This window comes from Monodelphis domestica, chromosome 5, assembly GCF_027887165.1.
Source record: "Monodelphis domestica isolate mMonDom1 chromosome 5, mMonDom1.pri, whole genome shotgun sequence".
In the NCBI taxonomy this organism is placed as follows: Eukaryota; Metazoa; Chordata; class Mammalia; order Didelphimorphia; family Didelphidae; genus Monodelphis; species Monodelphis domestica.
This window is the reverse complement of record NC_077231.1, coordinates 89,665,064-89,686,659: the sequence shown is the minus strand read 5'-3', so window position 1 is coordinate 89,686,659 and position 21,596 is coordinate 89,665,064. Positions and strand designations below refer to the sequence as shown.

Below are 21,596 nucleotides of genomic sequence, written 5' to 3'. Positions count from 1 at the left end.
AGGTTGGTACAGGATCATTTTTTTTAAAACCTTACTTTTTGTCTCAGAATCAATATCAAGTATTGGCTCCAAGGCAGGAGAGCAATGGGGGTTAAGTGATTTGCCCAGGGTCACAGAGCTAGGAAATGTCTTAAGTCGTACTTGAACCCAGAACCTCTATGAGCCTGGCTCTCAATCCACTGAGCCACCCAGCTGCCCCAAGGATCATTTTAAAAATCCAAAGTATATCATTTAACCATTCACCAGTACCACTCAAAATGCAGTGATATTCATTATAAAGAACCATTGTAGTCATTAATGGCAACAATTTGTATATCAGTCATTACAGACGTCTTGCATATCAATTTTAGGCATTCTAGACTAGCTGAATTCAAAAAACACTGTAGTTAACCACTGCTCTCAGAGCTTCAAAGATGTAATGACATCATCTGTTTCTATTATTCAGAACATGGATCGACTATGTTGTGAATAATAATTGATCCCAAATAAATATAAGCTCATATGAATCCACAATATTAGGCAACCTATCTTCCTAGGTCTTGGTTCTCTCAATGGTAAAATAAGGGACTTTGGATTAGATTGCCTTGGAGATTCCTCTTAGCTCGAGCCATGACTTTAAGATACAAGCATGGTTGGCTACGAGTCCGTGAAGGGCCCTCAGAGCTCTGCAGTGAGACTCTAAGCAGAGGGCTGGAGCTGCCCGCGCTCCCTCCTAGTTCTGAAGTTGAGCCCCTAATTATAGGTGAGGTTATCTGGCCCCTTCCACCCCTGAAGTTTAGGAAACTAAGACAGGTGTGGTTACCTGGCCCCTTGAGGCCACTCTCCGCTCTAGAGTCGAGATCCTAACTACAGGTGTGGTTACCTGGCTATCTGAGATCACTAGCTCTGAGATGAATTTTAGTTCTATCCAAGGGAGGAAGCTCCTCTAACTTAACGAGAACTTCTCTGAGCATGCTCTATCTGCTGCCCTGTGGGAGGTTAGAGGAAAACTACAATTCCCAGAAGACCGTGAGTAAAGGGCTGGGGAAGACTGGTTGCTTCTGAGGGCTCAGAACCAATGGGAGGATCAAGAGCAAAAACTACATCTCCCAGAAGGCCACGCGGGAAGGACTCGGTGGTGCTTTTTCGCAGGCGCACAGGCCGCGGCGGCTCGCAGTGTCCACTTCCGGGAGGAAAGGGCCGCAGGTTCTCAGGCTGAGGGGGCCGCTTGGGAACCGGTTCCAGGGCCCGGGCTAGGAAGGCAGGGGGCGTGGGGCACGCTTGCCGGGGCGATGGACGAGGACGGGCTGCCTCTGATGGGGTCGGGCATAGACCTGACCAAGGTTGGTAGGGGAGGAGGGTCGTTCCTGCGGGTCACGGGGTCGCGGAGACCCGCCCTCCTGTTTGACCGAGGGGTAGGGGGAGAACTGAGATCCAGGGAGAAGTACCTTCGTCATAGGTCACAGACCTAGAGCTGAAAACCTTTAGTCGGACCTCCTAATTATATAGATGGGGAAAATGAGGCCCAGAGAGAACACTTTCTATCTGTGTGACCTTGGGTGAGTCACTTCAGCTCTTTGAACCTCACTTTCCCATCTGTATAAGAGAGGCCGGCTGAATGTCTCGTAGGTCCCTTTCAGCTCTATTAAATCTATGATTCTGTGAACTTCCTGGGCCTTGGTTTCCCCATCTGTAAAATAAGAGGGTCAGAGTAGATCCCTCCGAGGCCCTCTCCTACTCTGGGTCTAATCCCAGTGCCCTTTTCCATCACAGACCTTTTAAAAGGAACTTTGGTGGGGATCATCCAGGTCATCCCCTTCAATGTCGGATAAAAAAAAAAAACCTAAGAAATTAAGTGACTTAACCTGAAGTCACATTAGTGCTTAAGAGGCAGATCCAGGCTTCTGACTGATTTAGAAATGGGAGAGACTTTAAGTCCATTCCTCTCACATTGCTGGGCAGGAAACTGAGACAAAGGTTTAGTGACTTGCTTCAGAGCACCCGTGCAATTGAGATTCAAATCCAGGCTTTTGACTCCAAATCAGGTGTTCTTTCAATGACCTGGATTCACTTTGGCCATCAAGGGACTATGGAATCATACCCTTCCTCTGCATTAAGCCCTCTTCATTTTATATACATAGACACATACACACACATATATATATGCTAAATATACATTGTAATAATTTAACATATATACAATATATATGGTACATACTGTATATATAGCTGCATTAAACTGACTATATAATAATATATATGTATGTATATATATATATATATATATATGCATATACCCCTCTCATCATTTAGAATACAAGAAGTTATTTTATTTCAGTAAAAGTGATCTCCAGAGATAGAAAGCTTATTAGTTGGTCAGTTGGAGGGACATAGCATGACTGTCCATTGTCCACCTTCACAGATACAGTACTAAAACTTGGAGCAGGCCCAGAAGGAGACCCCTGAATACAGATATTTTCTTTGCTATTTGTTGACTGCTAATTGGCATGATTTTCCCTGCATAAAGCTAGAGGTTTGAGAAAATATTTTTTTCCCCTTTTTTCTGTTTTATCTCATTATTTTTCAGTGGTCATGAAGTTTAATTCAACCTTCTCATTTAACATACGGGGAAACTAAGATGAGTGAAGTAACTAACCCAAGCTCAGACAGCAGCAGAACCAAGTCCAAAACTGACCTTTGCCTCCTGGATGGTTCATAAAATAAGATCCTTTATCTCAGCTCTGGTCATTTTGTCTTGCCTGCCCCCCATTCCAGAAATGTTCTCCCTCCTCTATTCTTAATCTCTGATCTGCCTGACTTCCTTTAAGTCCCAACTAAAATCCCACCTTCTACAGGAAGCCTTTTCCAACCCTCTATTAATTATTTCTTATTTATTCTGTATATAAATTGTTTGTATATATTTGTCTCCTCCATTAACTTATACATTCACTGTGGACAGGGAGTGTCTGTCCCTTTTTTTTTTATCCCTAGCACTTAGCACATTGCCTGGCACTTAATTGCTGCTTAATAAATGTTTATTAATTGATTGAAACCCAGGCATTCTGATTCCAAATCCAGACTTTTTTCATGGCACCCAAGTGCCACATAGTCTAACTGACCCCAAGCTAACCCCTTTAAATGATAAATCATTGAGCTCCTGCATGATTTAAAGAAGGAAGTCATCCTGTCTGCCTTGGGATGACTCCTAGAAAAGTATTTCTTACCCAGAATTAGCCATTACTATATATTGCAGCGTCTAGTGCAAAAGGTATATACAACTTATGTCTTCCCTCATTTTAGTTTTCTCCTTTTAAAAAAATTGGGCTTTTGTTTATACAGATTCTGGATACTCTTAATCTTGTGTCTCTTGGTAAATTTCAGACTTCACCACAGACATATGTGGTACAGTGGAAGAAACACTTAAGTTCAGCACTTAAATACTGGTTTCAGATCTTGCCTTTTAATATCCTTGTAGCCTTCCCACCTGTGACTCTCACTTCCATCATCTAAAATGAAGGGATTGAACTAGAATATTGCTGAGATCTCTTCTATTTCTAAATTGATTCTACCCACCTCCTGAAGCATCCCATTCCATTGTTGAATGTCTCTTATTTACTGGGATTCACCTTCTTGTATCAAACCAAGATCTACTTCCTAATGACTACTCCACTTTACCCATAGTTTGTTTCCCCAGGACTAAGCCAAGGAAGTAGAATTCCCTTTCCATTTGACAGCCTTTTAAATACTTGAAGATAGCTCTCCTAGGATTTATAAGAAAGGATCTAAGAAATAGTCCACTCTAGCCCCCTCATTTATTTCACACATAAGGAAACTGAGGCCCCAACAGGGATAGTAACTTGCCCAAAGTCACACAAATAGTAAGTTGCAGAGCCCAGAACTGGAACCCAGGTCCTCTGACTCCAGAATAAATGTTCTTTCCACAGTTGGCATTGCCTCAGATATTGTACACAGTACCAAGTGCCCTAGAGCGGTGTTGGCAAAGTATTGGCATAATTGCTAAACTGTCATGGAGGGAGGAGCTGCTCTGTTTCCCCCCTTCCCAGCATCTGTGGACATTTTTTGCATGCCCCATCCCTCTCTCCAGCCACCCAAAGTGAGCACTTCCTCTGTCCCCTCTCTGGGGTAATGTGGGGAGTTCACAGGCAGCTTGAAGTTGCAGTTTGAGCATGCAATCTCGAAAACATTTGCCAATGCTGACCTAGAGCATTCATTGATAGTCCTTTCTGCTCTTTGAATTCTCTTATGTTTCTACATCATGCAGGTGCCTGCAATTCAACAGAAAAGGACTGTTGCATTTCTAAACCAGTTTGTGGTACATACAGTACAGTTCCTCAACCGATTTTCTACTGTTTGTGAGGAGGTAGGTTGTTTGCTGTTTGTTGTCAGGGTGGCAGAGGAACTGGGGGGAGTTTTTTGATCAGAAAAGTTTGTTGTGTAATAGATTCTGGTGTCAAGGCCAGTCAGTACTCATTTGTCTCATCTCTGTCCTTATATAGCTACAGTCCCTTGAATTTCATTCTTTCAAGTTGTAATTTTCTAGACATTTTATACCCTTTTTTCCTTCCTGCTATTTTAGAGTTTGGAGGGGTTTTAAGCCACTCTAAAATAATTATAGGCAGGCTTTCTGTCATGGATGGGAGTAGTAAAATTATGTAGCATTTGGGGATGGATAAAGATGTTACAATTGGGAAATCTTAGTATGTGGAAGGGGAAAGAAGTTCTGTCTTCCAACTATATTACAGAAGCTTTCTCCTTTTTTATATATAAAAATACTTGTTGAACTGCCCAATAGCAAGCCTCCCTAAACTTCTCTTTTTTTTTTAAACCCTTACCTTCCATCTTAGAATTATTACTGTGTATTGGTTCCAAGGCTGAAGACCAAAGAGCAGTAAGGGCTAAGCAATGGGGATTAAGTGACTTACCCAGGGTCACTCAGCTAGGAAATGTCTGAGGTCACATTTGAGCAAGGACCTCCCATCTCCAGGTCTGGCTCTCAATCCACTGAGCCACCCAGCTGCCCCCCATCACACCTGTTTTGAAAGTATTTATTAACAAATAGATTGAAGACAGCTACCAATATCTTCCAATTAGTCATCAGCAGATTTGGTTTAGATGCTGCATCATGAATTTTCCAGGCCTTATGACTTCTTTCTTCTCTGTTCTCAATTTTCTTTTTTTTGGGGGGGGAGGGGAAGATTGGTGTTTGCATGGTTATTTCTCAATGCTCCTTCATACCTTCTCCCAGTCCCCAAAATTTTGTTATGGGAGATGATGGCAACTATTGACTAAGCCAAAATGAAATGTGAACATTACCTCAGAATTTGATTTCTTCCATATTTCCTGTAGAATAGATAATCAAGAGGTAATTCAAAGTCAAGATATAAAGGTCATTGTGCTGCTATTAGAATATCTTGGTTATTGCCAGGTTGGATATTTATTCCAAATGAGTGGAATGGGGAGCAACTAGGTGCCTCAATGGATAGACAGTCAGGCCCAGAAACAGGAGGTCCTGGCTTTAAATCTGGCCTCAGACCCTTCCTAGCCATATGACCCTGGGCAAATCATTTAACTCCCATTGCCTTATCACTCTTCTCCCTTAGAACCAATACACAGTGGTGATTCTAAGACAAAAGGTAAGGGTTAAGAAAAAAATGTGAGAGATTTTAAATTGTTTGTCATATGAGAAAGCACAGTGTGCCCCTTTGGTCATTTATTAAACCACTTTTTTTAACCCCTGTCTCTATCTGGCTTTATCCACTGAGCCACCTAGGTGCCTCTCATTTATTTTTAATTAATTTTTTCTCTCTATCTTTGTGTGTGTCTCTCCAGATAGATAGAAATATATACATGTATGTTTGTAAATATATAGATATATGTCATGTCTGTTTAACCAGAAAATCTGATAATTGTTGTCCTTAGAAAGACTGTGTGTGCACGTATAAAGTGATTTTTCTTTCAAATTAGGAAGTATTTGATTTGGTTCCCTGAAATAGTTTTAAATATATTGCTAGCACTATTAAAGGGTGGTGTGATTCTTTTTCAGAAGAACCATCAAACACAAACTTAAATGGATATTTTTTTCTCAAATGAAAAATGAATCTTAGTTACTATTTTTTGAGGTGGGACTCAACTTAAAAAAATTCTATTTTTTCCATGTGAACTGAACATACCAAACTGTAACAAATTCAGTTAAACTAAACCCAAACCAGAATTGAATTATAGAAAAAAAAATTACTGGCTTTTTTCCTTCATCAGTAGACCCATTCAGAGTTCTCTAATTAAAGGAATATTGCTGCAACAGGGTTTCTTTCTAGTCATAAAATAACATATTGCTTTTTTAAAAAAACCCTTTCCTTCTTTTTAGAATCAATAGTAAGTATTAATTCTAAGGCAGAAGAGAAGTAAGGGGTAGGCAGTGGGGATTAAGTGACTTGCCCACGGTCCCACAGCTAGGAAGTGTCTGAGGTCACATTTGAACCCAGGTCCTCCCCATTCCAGGCCTGGCTCTCTATACACTGTTACCTAGCTGACCCTTAGTGTATTGCATTTTAACCATTGTTGCCTTCGCAGTATCCGTTTTTGTTGATAGTCTTATGACCAGCAACAACCCATTGTTCCTTGCTTCCTTGTTAGACTCATTATTTCAGTAGGTATTACATACTTCAAGAGTATCCCCCAACTTAAATGACCATTGACCAAGTTTCCTCTTATTGCCTCTTGGTATGCCTAGAACCCTATACTAAGAAGTTCATTTTTGTAAGAAGTGTTTCTCTTTTAGAGTAATGAATGTGTAAACAATGTATACTTTCCAGGCCCAGAGCCACAACGTTTTGGTTTTGTACTGTTTTCAGCCCCGAAGTACATATTTTCCTCTTTTTCCTTTAAAATTTCTCCTTTCATGTGTTGCAGTAAAAATGTACTGGTTGATACTGAAGTCTATAGTTGTTAGAAACAAGCAAATCTCAGGTACCAAGTGACCATGCTCTGGCCCTTTGTCAGTAGACCTTAGTATTTTGTTCTGAAAAAAGAAACTTCTAAAAGTGAGAAAGACGATTTACTATTAGTGTTTAAATTAACTTTTCTACCTTTATAAGTGGAGACAAGACATTATCGATCGTATTACAATACTGTACATCCATCCTACGAAATATATATATATATATATATATATATATATATATGTGTGTGTATATATATGTATTTTTTTTTAATCCTTATGTTCTGTCTTAGAATCAATACTGTGTATTGGTTCTAAGGCAAAAGGGGATAAGTGACTTGTCTAGGGTCACACTGCTAGGAAGTATCTGAGGCCAGATTTGAACCCAGGACCTCCTGTCTCCAGACCTGGTTCTCAATCCACTGAGCCACCTAGCTGCCCCCCTAAGAAATATATTTTTTTAAATCATACTTATTTCTAATAGAACAATGAACAATGATCTTTTAGCATGTTATCTTTTGGAGGTAGCTAAGTCACTCAGTGGATTGAGAGCCAGAGCTAGGTGAAGAGATGTCCTGGGTTTAAATGTGGCCTCACATACTTCCTAGACCCTGGGCAAGTCACTTAATTGCCTAGCCCATACCACTCTTCTGCATTGGAACCAATATATAGAATTGATTCTAAAATGGAAGATTAAGGTTTAAAAAAAAAAGAATGTTCTCTTTCATTTATAATTGCAAGGCAGATCCCCATGTTAGAGCTAAAAATTGGTTCTGAGGGGCTTTATTATGCTATATTCTTTATTATCAACCACTTAATGCATTTTTCCTTATGAATTCCTGGAGGGTATTGCCTGGTCCTCTTTTAGTCCCATTTTTGTTTTCTTTGTAGGTCAAATTTGACTAAATTGAATTTTGTGAACGCTTAAATTTTTCCAGACTGGAATTTCATTATTAACAGTATGACCTAATTCATAAATCTAAAAATCATACTTACAACATTTGAAGAAAAAATAAACTAGAATAAATGTCGTCTCTCCATTGAGAGGAAAGGGATTAATAAGATCTTTAAAGTACCCTGAGCGCAGAAGAAAGAATGGATTGATACCACTTCAAAGGAATGTACATATATCTAGTCTCATTTTTTGGTATATTTACTATATTGATTGATGGTTTGGCAGAGGTGTAACAAAAAACACTAAAGTTATTGGAATAGAGGACCCAAGTTCAAATTTTAGCTCTGCTCCTGGTTACCTGGGTGACCTTGGGCAAGTTCTCTAACTTTACTCAATAAAAGGACCTCATATTTAAAATGAAAGGGAAGAAGCAGAACTCTCTGCCAGCCCCATCCCTTAGTTCTCTTGTACCTCTGAATCTCTGATCCCATGATGTTTAATGGAAAGAAAGAAGGGAGAGTGAAGGTCACTGCTGCTTGTTCCTTGGTGCCTTTTTCCTCAATGGCCCAGAAACATAATCCAGAGGCTATTCTGTTCAGAGAGAACAGATCTGGGAGGGGTTCAGCCCCTTCACTTAGGCTGCAGCCAATAGCAGCTTTACTTCAACAGCCCTTCTGGAGTCAGGGAGGAGGAAGAAAACCACAGGAGAAGGGGCCCATTGTTGAGTTTTGAAGTTGCCTGGCATCTTAGCAGACGGAGCATCTGACCTGAAGACAGGAAGACCTGAATTCAAATACAGCCTCCTACCTATGTGACCCTAGGCAAGCCATTTCTTCTCTGCCTGTCTCAGTTTCTTCATATACAAAATGGGGCTAATAATAGCACCTATCTCTCAAGGTTGTTGTGTACACCAATGAGAAAATAATGGTAAAGTGCTAAGCATAGTGCCTGGGACAAGGTAAGTACTCTGTAAATGTTCACTGCTCTTATCTTCTTGTCTTCTATCATCAGTTTACCAATATGCATCATACTCCAGCATCACACAGCAACATTTAGGAGTAGTTCGTGATTGCTACAAAAAAAAATTGCAAAAGCAGCAAGCATTATGAGTTTCATGGGAATTCATACAGAACAGAAGCCCAGCAGGTCTGGGCTCTTGCAGCTAGAAAGCCAACAATGAATTGATTATTCAGTGATAGATATAGATATAGATATAGATATAGATATAGTGATATTTCATGAGACTCAGACTGTAAAATACAGAAAACCCCAAAACAAAACACTGATAATTGCAGATTATTCTGTATAAAGAATTTTGTTGTAACCAGATCACTCAAGAATTATCATTGTTGGGAGGAAGCTAGGTGGCTCAGTGGATTGAGAGCCAGGGCCAGAGATGGGAGATCCTGGGTTCAAATTTGACCTCAGGTACTTGCTAGCTGTGGGATCTTGGGCAAGTCACCTAATCCCCATTGCCTAGCCTTTACCATTCTTCTGCCTTGGAACCAATACATGGTATTGATTCCAAGCTGGAAGGTAAGGGATTAAAAAAAAAAAAAAGAATTGGCTATTGGTTAAGAATTGACCATATTTCTGTTTAATGAACTACTTGTCCATGTGTTGAAATTCTTGCCTTATAAGAGTTGAAATCCTACCTCTTTGAGCCTTTAGATGACAGTCATTTTGGAGGGATGAGGTTTTAATGTGATTCTGCTAGAGTCCAATGTCATCTGTGAAAAGCACTAGTTAACATAACCAGCATTCCTTCCCAGACTTTGCGGACTAACAACAGGATCATTTTCTAAATTCTTTGTCATTCCCTATTGTTTTTAGTGTCAGCACATTATTGAAATTGTGTTCTTGAAGTAGTCTCTTCTTTCTCTTTTCAGTATCCCATTACAAATGCATATGCATAAATATTTGAATCACTTAAGGTTGTTTTTCTGTAAAAAGGGAAACTTAGCAATTTGTTAGTATGCAGTTTATTATATATGTATGTGTCTGTGGGTACATTTATTTTAGCAAAAAGAAAAGTATACAATTTAAGATACAAGACTATGTTCATCTAAACAATTTTATTTTCTCATCCCCTCCAAAATCTTTATTCTATCACCAAATTAACTGAGTAGCAGGCAAAAGACAACCATAGGAGATTTACATTGTTGTCCATATTCATGGCTAGGAAAATAGTTCTTAAGACTATATTCACAAATCATTTAGTAGAGATTGGTATGTTCTCTCCTATGAATAGATACTTTTTTTTCCTTATCATTATGAGTGACTCATTCATATAAGTTAGTTAATGTTTTATGAAAATATTACAAAATACAAAATGTTTGTATTTGAGAGACAGTATAATGTAATGGATAAAAGGTTGAACTTAGAAGTTCTGGGTTCAAATCTCACTCCAGATACTTGCAACCTCTGACAATAACACATCCCTTGACAGCTTTGTGTTTGTTGTCAGAGGTTGCAAGTAATACTGTTATAAAACTTTGACCCAGAACTGAATTGAATTGAAAAATTGAATTGAGGGGATGTCCATCAATTAGGAATGGCTGAACAAATTGCGGTATACAGCTGTGATGGGATAGTGCTGTGCTCAAAGAAATGATGACCAGGATGGTTTCAGAAAAAACTGGGAAGACTTACAAACTGATATAAAGTAAAGGGAGCAGAACAAGAAGACTATTGTACACAGCAACAGTAATATTGTATGATGATCAATGTATAAGGCTTAGCTACCCTCATCAAGACAGTGATCTAAGATAATTCCAAAAGGTCTGAGCTAAAAAATGCTCTCCACTTCCAAAGAGAGAACTGATGATCTCTGAATACTGAAGTATATTTTTTTACTTTATTTTTATTGTTTTCTGCTTGTGTTTTCTTTTGCAGTGCAACAAATATAAAAATGTGTTTGACATGGCCTCACGTGTATAATCAAAATCAAGGTGCTTGTCTTCGCAAGGAGAGAATTTGGAACTCAAAACTTGACAAAATAATTGTTAATTCTTTTATACATAATTGGGAAATAATTAACGATTTTTTTTAAAAAAGGATTTAAAAAGAACCAGCTGACTGACTTTGAGTGTCCTTATCGTTTGGGGATTGTTAAGAAATGATAATAAGTGTTTATTGAAGCAAATGAATTAATCCTCATGAACTGAGTTAAGCTCAAAAGACTTTAGTCTCCTAGTTCCCCCAAATTAAAAAATTAGTATCCCTAGAGGTTTACCAAGATTAGTAAATGGTAAGTCTTGGTTATTAACTCAATATTTACATGCCATTTAGGGCAGGTAAATTTAACTTAGATATTGAATTAAATAGAGATACCCATCTAATAATATGCTAAAATTTTTTTCCCCAAACTTAGTGTCAATTTTTTTTTGTAAAATGTGACCTTTCAAAAGTGTTATGTTAGTATATCATTATGTTGAGTTAGTACAATACTTTGGAAGCTTAGTTCCTTACAAAGAGGTAGTTTCATTTTTACCTCTGTATCTTGTGCTTGGTGCATAGAAGCACTTAAAAACTGCCTGCTTCTTGATTAGTTTGTTCATATATTTAAGAAACCTATAAAATGTGAGAATTATATTGTTGACTTTTTAAAATAATAAACCCTTACTTTCTGCTTTAGAGTCAATTACTGAGTATTAATTCCAAGGCAGAAGAGTAGTAAGGGCTAGGCAATTGGGGTTAAGTGATTCCCACATGGCAAAAAGTGTCTGAGCCCAGATTTGAGCCTGGATCCTCTGTCTCCAGACCTGGCTTTATATCCACTGAGCCACCCAGCTACCCCCCAGAATTATAAATAAAAAGACAAAGGTGAAATACCTTCAAATAATGGATATCAGACTAAATGCAGTTTTGTTTTTTCCCCCAAGTAATTTTTTTACATGTATATGGATGCATTCTGAATATAGGCAGATTTACATTAGCCAAACCAATTGGTATGAACACCTGTATTTTGAGAACTAATACATTTGAGATTTCATAGATATATTTTGTAAATGATTCTTCATCATATTTCTTGAGATATTGAGTTTCATGACAGTATAATTTCATTGATCAAAATTTGGTTTTCAAACTTTTAACAAATCTTTTCTGTAAAAAGATATTCATATTTATTTGTGTTTTGCAAAACCACTTCCATTTTGTTGTAAGCCTGAACATTGAATCACTGGCCTGATAAATCTCAACAGATTGTTTTTATTACCTTGAGTTTGTTGAAAATGCCCTAAATTTGTTATAATCAGAATAACTTAAGTGAACAAATCCTAACAGGTCAAGGTTAAATTCAGTTCTCTTGTTGACTTTGAATCTCTTTTTGGCCTTGGTTGGTCTAAATCAAATTCTGATGTCTTTGATTTTTCCAAGTAATGTCTTTCTAGACTTCAAGAATCTCATCTTAAAAACAACTGTCTTCTGTAAGAGAGCTAAACTACATTGTGGTTATATATCCATTTTTTAAGATTTCTCTAAAAAATTGGCTGAATGACCATTTCTCAGGGTGTTAAAGTTATACTTATAAGCCAGTCACAATCCTGATAATCTGCCAGAAAACAGTCAGAATGTGAAATACTCGCCAGCAAGCAACCTGGCCAACTAGTTTTGGACTATCTTACTGAATATGGTAATGTTTAGGGTTAGGGTTTTTTTTTTTTAAATAAATGTTCTTATGGATCAAATTTTATGATGAGGATACTGTTGTTTGTTTATGTACGTATGTATGTATATATAATTTAATTGTGCAGAACAATTAGAGCATGTTAAATTCTTAGTTCTGGTTTATCTTCGATTTTGCTGGTAAATTGCTTCCTTTTGCTTTTTCATCATGTCCTCATTTTTTTTTCTTCCTCCTCTTTAATCATTCCCAAAAAGAATTGCCCAGCTCCCAACATGCTCCTCTCACCCTTTGACTTCTGCATCTTGAAAGTCAAATTGGGGCCAGTAATATATGCTTCTATGTTAATGTAGTAAAGTGGGATCTTATTCCAAGTGAATTCTAAATAGTTGACTTAAGTTAGCCTTTTTTTATGTGTGTATCCTATTGTGAATTCTTTGCGAATTCTGATAAGCTGAAAGACAATATATTTCTTATTTATAAAAAGTTTTTTCTGCCTTTGCTAAATCATGTAATAGATTGTCTTAATCTTTGCAAAATAGGATGTTTTGAGGTAGTTTTCTCATCCCCAAATTGATTCAGTGTCTGTTGGACAATGGAAGATGTTGCCGGTCTATTTTATCAGTGAATTTCATTCTCATGTATCAATTCTTTTTTTTCTTTTCCTAGAAACTATCAGCTCTTTCTCTTCGGATTCAGCAAATAGAAACAACTCTCAATATTTTGGATGCAAAGGTCTGTCATTCTACATAATTTATCTTTTATGAAGACTCATTTTCTCAGTGTTCTAAAATTTTTAAGTGGCACTATTTCAGTCAGGGTTAAAGATGAATCAGGTTAGCTTTTTGTTTATATGTAATAAAAAGCTAATATTTTATGACACTTGATTTTAAAAATCTAAAATTGGAGAAGTGGGATTTGTTCTAAACTGTTCCTTATTTTAATTCTAATAAAATGCAAACGTCCTCCAGGAGCCATTTCTTAAGTAGTTTTTCTTTAAAATATTCAAAATCTTAATAGTAGGTGAAACATTTGTCAAAATAAACTACTGGAGGAAAAATATAAAATTGTTTTAATAATCACCAATACATAAAGTAATAGGATAAATTATATATAAACATATCATGCATATAAACATCATTACTCTGACCAAAATCTTTTTCAAAATAAAGTTGTGTGTGTGTGTGTCTCACTTTGAGACTACAGTCTTTTAGTAGACCTTTCTCTACTACCACACCTCATTTATGGTTGAAGAAAATGAAAGGTGTATGTAGAGTGCCATCTTCATGGCTGGAAAAAGGGCTCTGATATGGATCGATGATCTTTCTCTCCTCTTTTGGACTTAAGAGGCAGTAAGGGCAGGCTTTCCTCTGAATGGTTCCACAGTTTATGGAATAAAAGGATATATCCTTGAGCATTTCCTTACTGTACCCTCAGCTATAATACACATTTAACACTACTCAGGATTTGGTCCCTCTATCTTTATCAGTGACAAATTCTCAGGGTGTATAATTTCTTGAGATTGATTGCCATTGGTTTAGAATGTTTAATTAATGTAATTGTACTTTGTTTTAATGCTCTAGGAATACTCAGGTATTAGACTCCCTCCATCAAGTCCCTTCCCTCTCTAGACTATCCTTCCATAGCTGCCAAAGTGATACTTCTAAAAATATGGTCTGGCCATGTTATTCTCCTCTTCAGAAAAGCTCTAGTGGCTCCCTATTAACCTATGGGTTGAAAGCTTGGCATTCAGAAATCATTTCAGTCTGTCACCAACTCCTTTCATCTATAGTCCAGCCAGTCCATTCCTTCAACTGTCCTCTCCTCATGCCTAAAATGCATTCCCTCCTGGTGCCTTTCAGAAGTTAAGCTCCAGTTCACCTCTTCCTCACCCTGATCATTCCTCCTCTCCAATTACTTAGTATTCTATGTCCTCATTATTTCTCCCAATAGAATGTAAGCTTCCTGAGGGTAAGTACTGTTTGAATTTGTCTTTGTATCCCTGCATAAAACTGTGATGGAGGGCAAAGTCCTGGGTTTGATCTCCACATAGATCAATTAATGTTAGTCAATTCAATTCCACAAACTAAGGGCTAACTTTTTGTTTATTGGTTTTTAGATTGCTTATTGTTCATAGTGGAGAAATAGAAAACTTATATTTCTGTTTTTTGGTTTCTGCTTTCTTGGAGTATATTTCCTAGTTCACAGATACAAGTCATAAATAGTTATAATGAACCAAGAATATATAAGAGAGAGGCAAATAAATAATAGTATGTGAAGTAGGTGGAAAGTTCTTACCAACTAGGAGATCAAGGAAACTTTCTTGGAAGAGGTATGATTGAATCGGGTTTAAAAATATTAATTAGTAGGAATTCAACCAGAAAAGAGTATATTCTAGGCATGTATAGAAGGTAGGAAATATTCCATGTTCTCTTATTGGATTTTTCATTAGATCAGTCCCTTATCTTATTCATTAGTTCAATGGTTTTCTTACCTTCAGTTTTATTCATCTCTCTTTTCCATCTACAGGATTTCCAATTTGGTGTTTAATTAAGACTTTTTGATTCATTAATTATCTTGTTTTTTTAATTACATACCCAATTCATTGACCTGCTCTCTCCACATTTTATTTATGTAAGGTTTCCAGGTTCTCTAAAGCAGATTTCCCAGAAGGAATTAGTATAATAGGAAACTGGATAAGTAGGGGTGTGGGACTTGAAACCTAGGCAAAGAAGTTTGGACTTTTAGCAGAAGCTCATTTAAACATTTTGAGTAGGAGTGGCATAATTAAGCCTTTGCATGAAGTTGAGCAGCAGCATAAACACTGTTTGGAGCAGGAAAGAAAATAGAGATGGGAAATACCTTATAGGGGACTGTGCCAATAGTGGAGGCAAGTCCTAAAGGAGTCATACTGGGATTTTGGCCTTAGGAATAAGAAAGCAGAGACAGTGTGCAGATGTAAGTGATTATGGAGAAGTCAGCTCCAGGTAAGTCAATACAGACGAGGACAAGAAGAAAGCCATGAGATTTGGGATTGTCCTTGGTGACTTCCTAGAGAACTATTTCAGTAGAGGACTAGGGAGTGGAAGCAAATGGCTTGAGTTTATAATGAGAGTGAGAAATAAAAATGTGGGGCATCAGCTGTAGATGACTAAGAAGTTTGGCAGTGAAGGACACTAATAGTTTATATTCATATCATGTTGACATTTATAAAGCATTAGATTTCCATTATCTTATGTGAGCTTCACAGCTTGGTCATACATACTATAGGATTCTTACCCCAATTTTCATATGAGAAAACAGAGACTTGGCAAGTGACTTATACATGCTTATTCCACAGCTGGTAGTTTCTCATATGGGATTTGAATGTACATCTTCTAGACCTTTTTTTTTATGGTGTCAGAAGCTAGGAAGTCTTTGCAAAAATGAGAGAAGAATGTTTGGAACAGGCACTGTGGATAATGGGATATGAAACGCCGTTGTTTAGTTCTGGCTGAACTCTAAAACCAAACAAGCTTCATGGGTATGTCAGCAGTTGCCACAAGGGAGCATTTGGGGAGTGTATTTGGCCACAGAGCATTTAGGGGCTTGAGGTATATTAACAGAACACAGAAGAGCTAGACAGGTGATTCTTGGGGAATGGGATGCCATCACATCACTCAATCAGCAAGCATTTACTAAATCCCTACCACCCTCAAGGCCTAATGCTTGAGATTGGAGTTAAGAAGATGAAAAAGAAAGCATTCTTTCCCTTCAAGAGTTTATGTTCAAGTGAAAAAGACAACATTTACATACATAAATATATACAACCTAAATACATTTATGAGGAGGAAGATGCTATCTCTGGCATCATGGGAGATTCAGGAAAGATTTTAGGTAGATGATATCTCTTGAGCAGAGTATTGAAGGAAATGAGATACCAAGCATAGAGTAGAACTAAATTCCAAGCATTTGCAGAGTAAAGATATGGGAACCGAATATGGAGTATCTATCATCTGTCAGGAACCACAAGGCCAGTTTGCCTGAATCGTAGTGTAGGAAGCACAGGGATGTAGAATAAGGTTATACAAGTCTGATGGGGCAAGGTCTAAAGAACTTTAAAAGCTAAGCAGAGGAGTCCTTATTTGAGCCTAGAGAAAGGAAGAACTTCCCCATTATAGTTTATTGAATGAGGAAGTGACATGATCAGACCCACACTTTAGGGAAATTAGTCTGCTACCTACATGGCAATGTAAGAGATGTACTTGGGGATACTAGGTAGGAAACTATCAGAATCATCCTGGCAAGAGATAATGAGGGTCTGGTCTAAAGTGGTAATGATGTTGAGTAGAGAGAAGGAATGGAGGTGAGAGATATTGTGGTATGGATTAGATAGCTGAAGTAAAATAGGGTAGTTTAGGTAACTTTGTGCATCATTTTTAAAACAAAATTGTCACACAAAGGTTTTATTTAGGAATGTTTATGAGTGTATGCATGGAAGTGTAAAATTTCATACCTTCAGAATTTTGGAGAACTATCACTAGCCTTTTCTTACAGAAACCCTATTAACATAGTTTAGAACAGTGTTTAGGAAATGATTAATAAAGAGCATATTAATCTAAAGTCAACACCAAATATTTGCCCTAGTGAAAGCAACTTCATCTTTGGTCATATACTTTTTCTCTCTAGGCCTCCACAAAATGAAGAGTATTGTTTTATATCTTTTCTTAAAAGTTTCAAGCTCCAAAATTACCTAATTTGCCATGGTTTTTTATTATATCAATAATACTCAGTGATGAATAGATGAATAGAATAATGTATTGGAATAACATGTGGAATATTATATTAGTTTACACATACAAAATGAAGTTAGGGGCAGATCAGGCTAAAAAATCCCCTAAACACTTTAGTTCACTGGAAGTTTGATATAATACTGGGTTTTGAGACAGTAGGGCTAAAGGTCTAAGGTCTGCCCAGAAGTAGTGTAGCAGCTGTCTATGCCCAGAAAAGGTCTCTTCTGTTTCCACTTCCACTTTTTTAGGAGTTTTTTGTTGGAGTAGGGCCACGATGGGAGGCCAAGGAGTGCCAAGCCAAGGGCAGGAAATAGGGAGAGAGCACAGATATGTGGAGCTCAGCAGATGTTTGCTTACATCCAGTTTGCATCCATTTGCAGTTGGTATCTCTTGAGGTACAGAGCCCTACTCTATACCTCTCAGTTCTCTATTCCCTTTCTGTATAGATAGACTCAGGGTCTAATTCATTAGATTTTTCTCATAAAGATGATTTTTTTTGTGTGTTATAGTTCAGTTCTTATTTAGTTGATTGTGTTCTCATTTAGAATTACTAGTATCTTCTAAAAGAATGTATACATTCACATAATACTGAAATTCAGACTGTCTAACCCATTTTGCCTTTTTTTTTTAACCCTTAACATTTGCCTTAGAATTGATACTGAATATTGATTCCACAGCAAAAGAATGGTAAGGGTGAGGCAATGGAGGTTAAGTGACTTGCCCAGGGTTACACAGCTAGGAAATATCTGAAGCCAGATTTGAATCCAGGTCCTCCTGATTCTAGGCCTGGCACTCGAGTGTGCTACCTAACTGCCCCCTTGATTTCCATTTTACTTTTTTTCTTCTAGAATATTTTATTGATTTTCATTTCCTTTTTTACATCAGTATTACTTTTCAGTGACTCCCTCTTTTCCCTGAAAATAGAGCCATCCTCTGACATTACAGCTCAACTTCCACAAGTCTGTGCGGAAAGTTGTTGACCCCTCACTGCCACTCAGAGAAATCTTGAGGACTCACAGGCTCTCAAGCCAACGAACCCTGCTTTTGGCCCTCACCTGAACAGCTGGTCTTTTACTGAGTCAGTCAATATCTCAGCTGTCTTGGGGCCTGACAAGTGACTGAATCAGTACCTTCTAATAGTGACCAAGTTCTTACTCTCGATAACCATTTTGTATGTTGGAAAGTCACAAAGAACTTAGAAGATGTTTCATGTTAATGGAAAGAAAATTAAAATATAAAGTAAGACATGATCATAAGATCCAAATGCAGCATATATATATATTTTAGTATATTTTTTTCATTTAAAAAATTATGTTGTAGAATTTCTTAGAAATTTCATAAATAGGTGGCTTAGTGGATAGAGAGCCAGGTCTGGAGAAAAGAGGTTCTGGGTTCAAATGTAGCCTCAGATACTTCTTAGCTGTAAGACGTTGGGCAAGTGACTTAACCCCCACTGCTTAGCCTTCACCTCTCTTCTGCCTTAAAGCCAATGCATAGTATTGATTCTAAGATCAAAGGTAAAGGTTTTTTGAGGGGCAGGAGAGGAAGGGAAGAAGAAAGGAAGATCACCCATAGATTTGATAACTATTTTAATATAATGAGTTTCCTTTACAAACTCATATAACTTATTCCTTCATAAAACTTAACATTTTGTGCCTTTAAAAAACATTATTCAGAAAAGAGATCCATAAGCTTCAACTCATTACCCAAAGGGTACATAACACAAAACCTCTGGTCTAGATACTGAATTGAGAAGGCAGGGGTAAAAATAATAGCTAGGACCTTTTGTATACTTTTAGCATTATCTTCATATGTTGGGACTTATTTTTCACATTCAGCTTTCATCTATTCCGGGTCTAGAAGATGTCAAATTTGAAATATCAACTGCAAATGTTAACAGTGTTACAAATGGTCCTGAAGCCACTCCAGATCAACAGTCATCTCTGTCTCCTCAATCTGAGGTAAGTATTTAAGTACCAAGGTCTTCTTCCCAAAGAATATCTCTTCATGATTGAACCTGCTGGAGGAGCTTCCAGGGTGGAAAGAAGAAATAAAGAAAAATGGAAATTTTAAGAGCCAAATTCTAAATTTCAAGTGAGAAAAAATATAAAGTGTAAAAATTTTGTCAGCCTCTGTTTACTCTTTGTTCTTGTTCAACTGTCCTGCTTTCTGAGGGTGGTCATTTCAGAAATTCAGATGAGTTTTAAAGGTGAACTTTTTCATCATTTCCTTATAACTATTAAAAAGAAAAACTTAAAGAATTTGGGGTCAAAAAAGAGCTTTGACTCAGCCACTTCCTAGCTGTGTGACCCTGGGCAAGTCACTTGACCCCCATTGCCTAGCCCTTACCACTCTTCTGCCTTGGAGCCAATACACAGTATTGACTCCAAGACGGAAGGTAAGGGTTTAAAAAAAAAAAAGAGCTTTGACTATGATTATATCCTTCACCTTAAATTGATTTTTAAAAAGATTTTAGTGAATTTAATGTAAGCTTATTTCTTATTTGCAAAGCAGATGAAAAGTTTTTAAAAATTTTTAACAATAAGGACAATTTGAGAAGGCAGTCTTCAGATATTTACCTCAGCAAAGTATTTGGTTCAAAGATAAACAAAACCATTTTTACAATCCTTTAAAGGCTACTGCAAACTAATAATATGCATTTACTTATATGGATTTGTGTATCTCTGTAGTCATTTTTCTGGAGATGAATTTAAGTATATTTAATTAAATATCTTTATTATTAATATTAAATGTTTTATTTAAAGGAAAAGGCCAATTAAATTTTAAATCAGTTTATTAGTGTTTTTTTGTGAATAAAAGGACAGCTACATGACTCAGTGAACAAAATGAGGCCTGGATTCAGGAAGACTCATCTTCATGAGTTCAAATCCAGCCTCAGATACTGGCTGGTTGACCTTGGGCAAATCACTTAACTCTATTTGCCCCAGTTTCTTCATCTGTAAAACAAACTGTGCAAGGAAATGGGAAACCACTCTAGTATCTTTGCCAAGAAAATCCCAAATGGGGTCATGAAGAGTCAGACATAAAAACAAAATACCTATTGTGCTTTATGTTCGGATGTGTATTTTGGATGCAGTGTAGAGAAGCCGTTCCCTGCAACTGGGTAATTTAATATTCATTTGGTGTGCAGTGTATAGTTCCATCTATCATGATGGCATCTAAAAATATACAGTGTTAAACTTTAAAGTTTTAGTTGTTGAACAGGAATTTTCTTTTCTTTAGAAGATTATTTGTTCTTTCAACTAATCTAAATTTTCTTGTCCTGTGAATGAGATTTCTGAAATCTCATTTGTCCCATTTATATACCCCATAGTAATTATCTTTAATTGTACAAACATATCCCACTTAAAGTCACCCTAACCAATATTAACAGTACAGTTTAACAAAACTTTTCTTAACGATGTGAACCCCACTTTGATTTTAGTTAACTTTCTCATCACAGACCAACCTAGCTCTCTTTTGTTCAGCATCAGATCCTTGCCTGGTCCCATCATCTTGGACCAACATAGTTGTCCTGATGTAAACCTGAACCCATCCCGGTCTCTGGATGCTGAATCCTCCTGGCAGACTCTGGCCTAGGGCTCCCCTGCACCTAAATCTTCTCTGCCTGCTTGGTTCTCTTCTGCTTGGGCCCTTCTGCTGCATTGTATCTAGGTCTTCCTAAACCTTTTGCTCATTTCAACCCCTCTGAAGAACCACAGTGTCCAGGCTTCCCTTCCCTAGCTCTCTCCTGTGCTCAGCCCTTCTTTCCCATACATGAAGCACTGGCCAGACTCTTGCTAATATCTCTGCTTCCCAGTCCTACCCCCAGGGAATGTTCTTCATGTTCATAGTATTGTTTCTATAGCAATTAACTGCTTCCTATTTTGCCTAAAGTTGTGATTTCATAGAAACATCTTACCACTAGTTAGGGCACACCTTTTACATGTTATGTTTCTACCTACAAACTTAAAAACAGCACAGGGATGGAATGTTAGTTAGGCCCTTTAGGGGCTGCTATGGAATGTTATCTACAAAGTGTATTTGAAAAATTAATGTATACCATTAAAATTGGGTATTTTGTTGTTGTTTTATGTTTTGTTTACTAAATGCTGATCAGCAATACTTTTAGCCAGATTTCTAATATGTTTTGCAAACTCAGGGTGATGATAAAATGATGACATATCTAAGATAAGATGGATACGATTTATTTTACATTAAAAGTGTGCTTCAGTTCATTTGGAATGTTTATAAACTATGCCCCTTCAATGCATGTATTGCAAGACTGTCATAGCATTCCATGTTTATTGAGTTAATTTAAAAAATCTATTCGAAATAATCTTGAAGTAGATGTACATAAAGTGTCTT

General features: G+C 37.2%; 1 protein-coding gene across 6 annotated transcripts in view; it reads left to right on the top strand.

Moving 5' to 3' along the window:
* The first annotated feature begins 1,089 nt into the window (after positions 1-1,089).
* WASHC3 (WASH complex subunit 3) overlaps positions 1,090-21,596 on the top strand; it is a 50,793-nt gene continuing 30,286 nt past the window's right edge. For 3 of the 6 annotated variants that reach the window (XM_056798770.1, XM_007503325.3, XM_056798769.1), the window contains exons 1-4: positions 1,104-1,322; positions 4,262-4,360; positions 13,126-13,191; positions 19,067-19,189. In XM_056798770.1, the coding sequence (XP_056654748.1) occupies positions 1,272-1,322; positions 4,262-4,360; positions 13,126-13,191; positions 19,067-19,189 (339 nt within the window). In that variant the 5' untranslated portion in view covers positions 1,104-1,271. Of the gene's footprint in view, positions 1,323-4,261; positions 4,361-13,125; positions 13,192-19,066; positions 19,190-21,596 lie in introns of all 6 variants that reach the window. The other 3 variants (XM_056798768.1, XM_007503323.3, XM_001365393.4) reach the window with 3 other exon arrangements.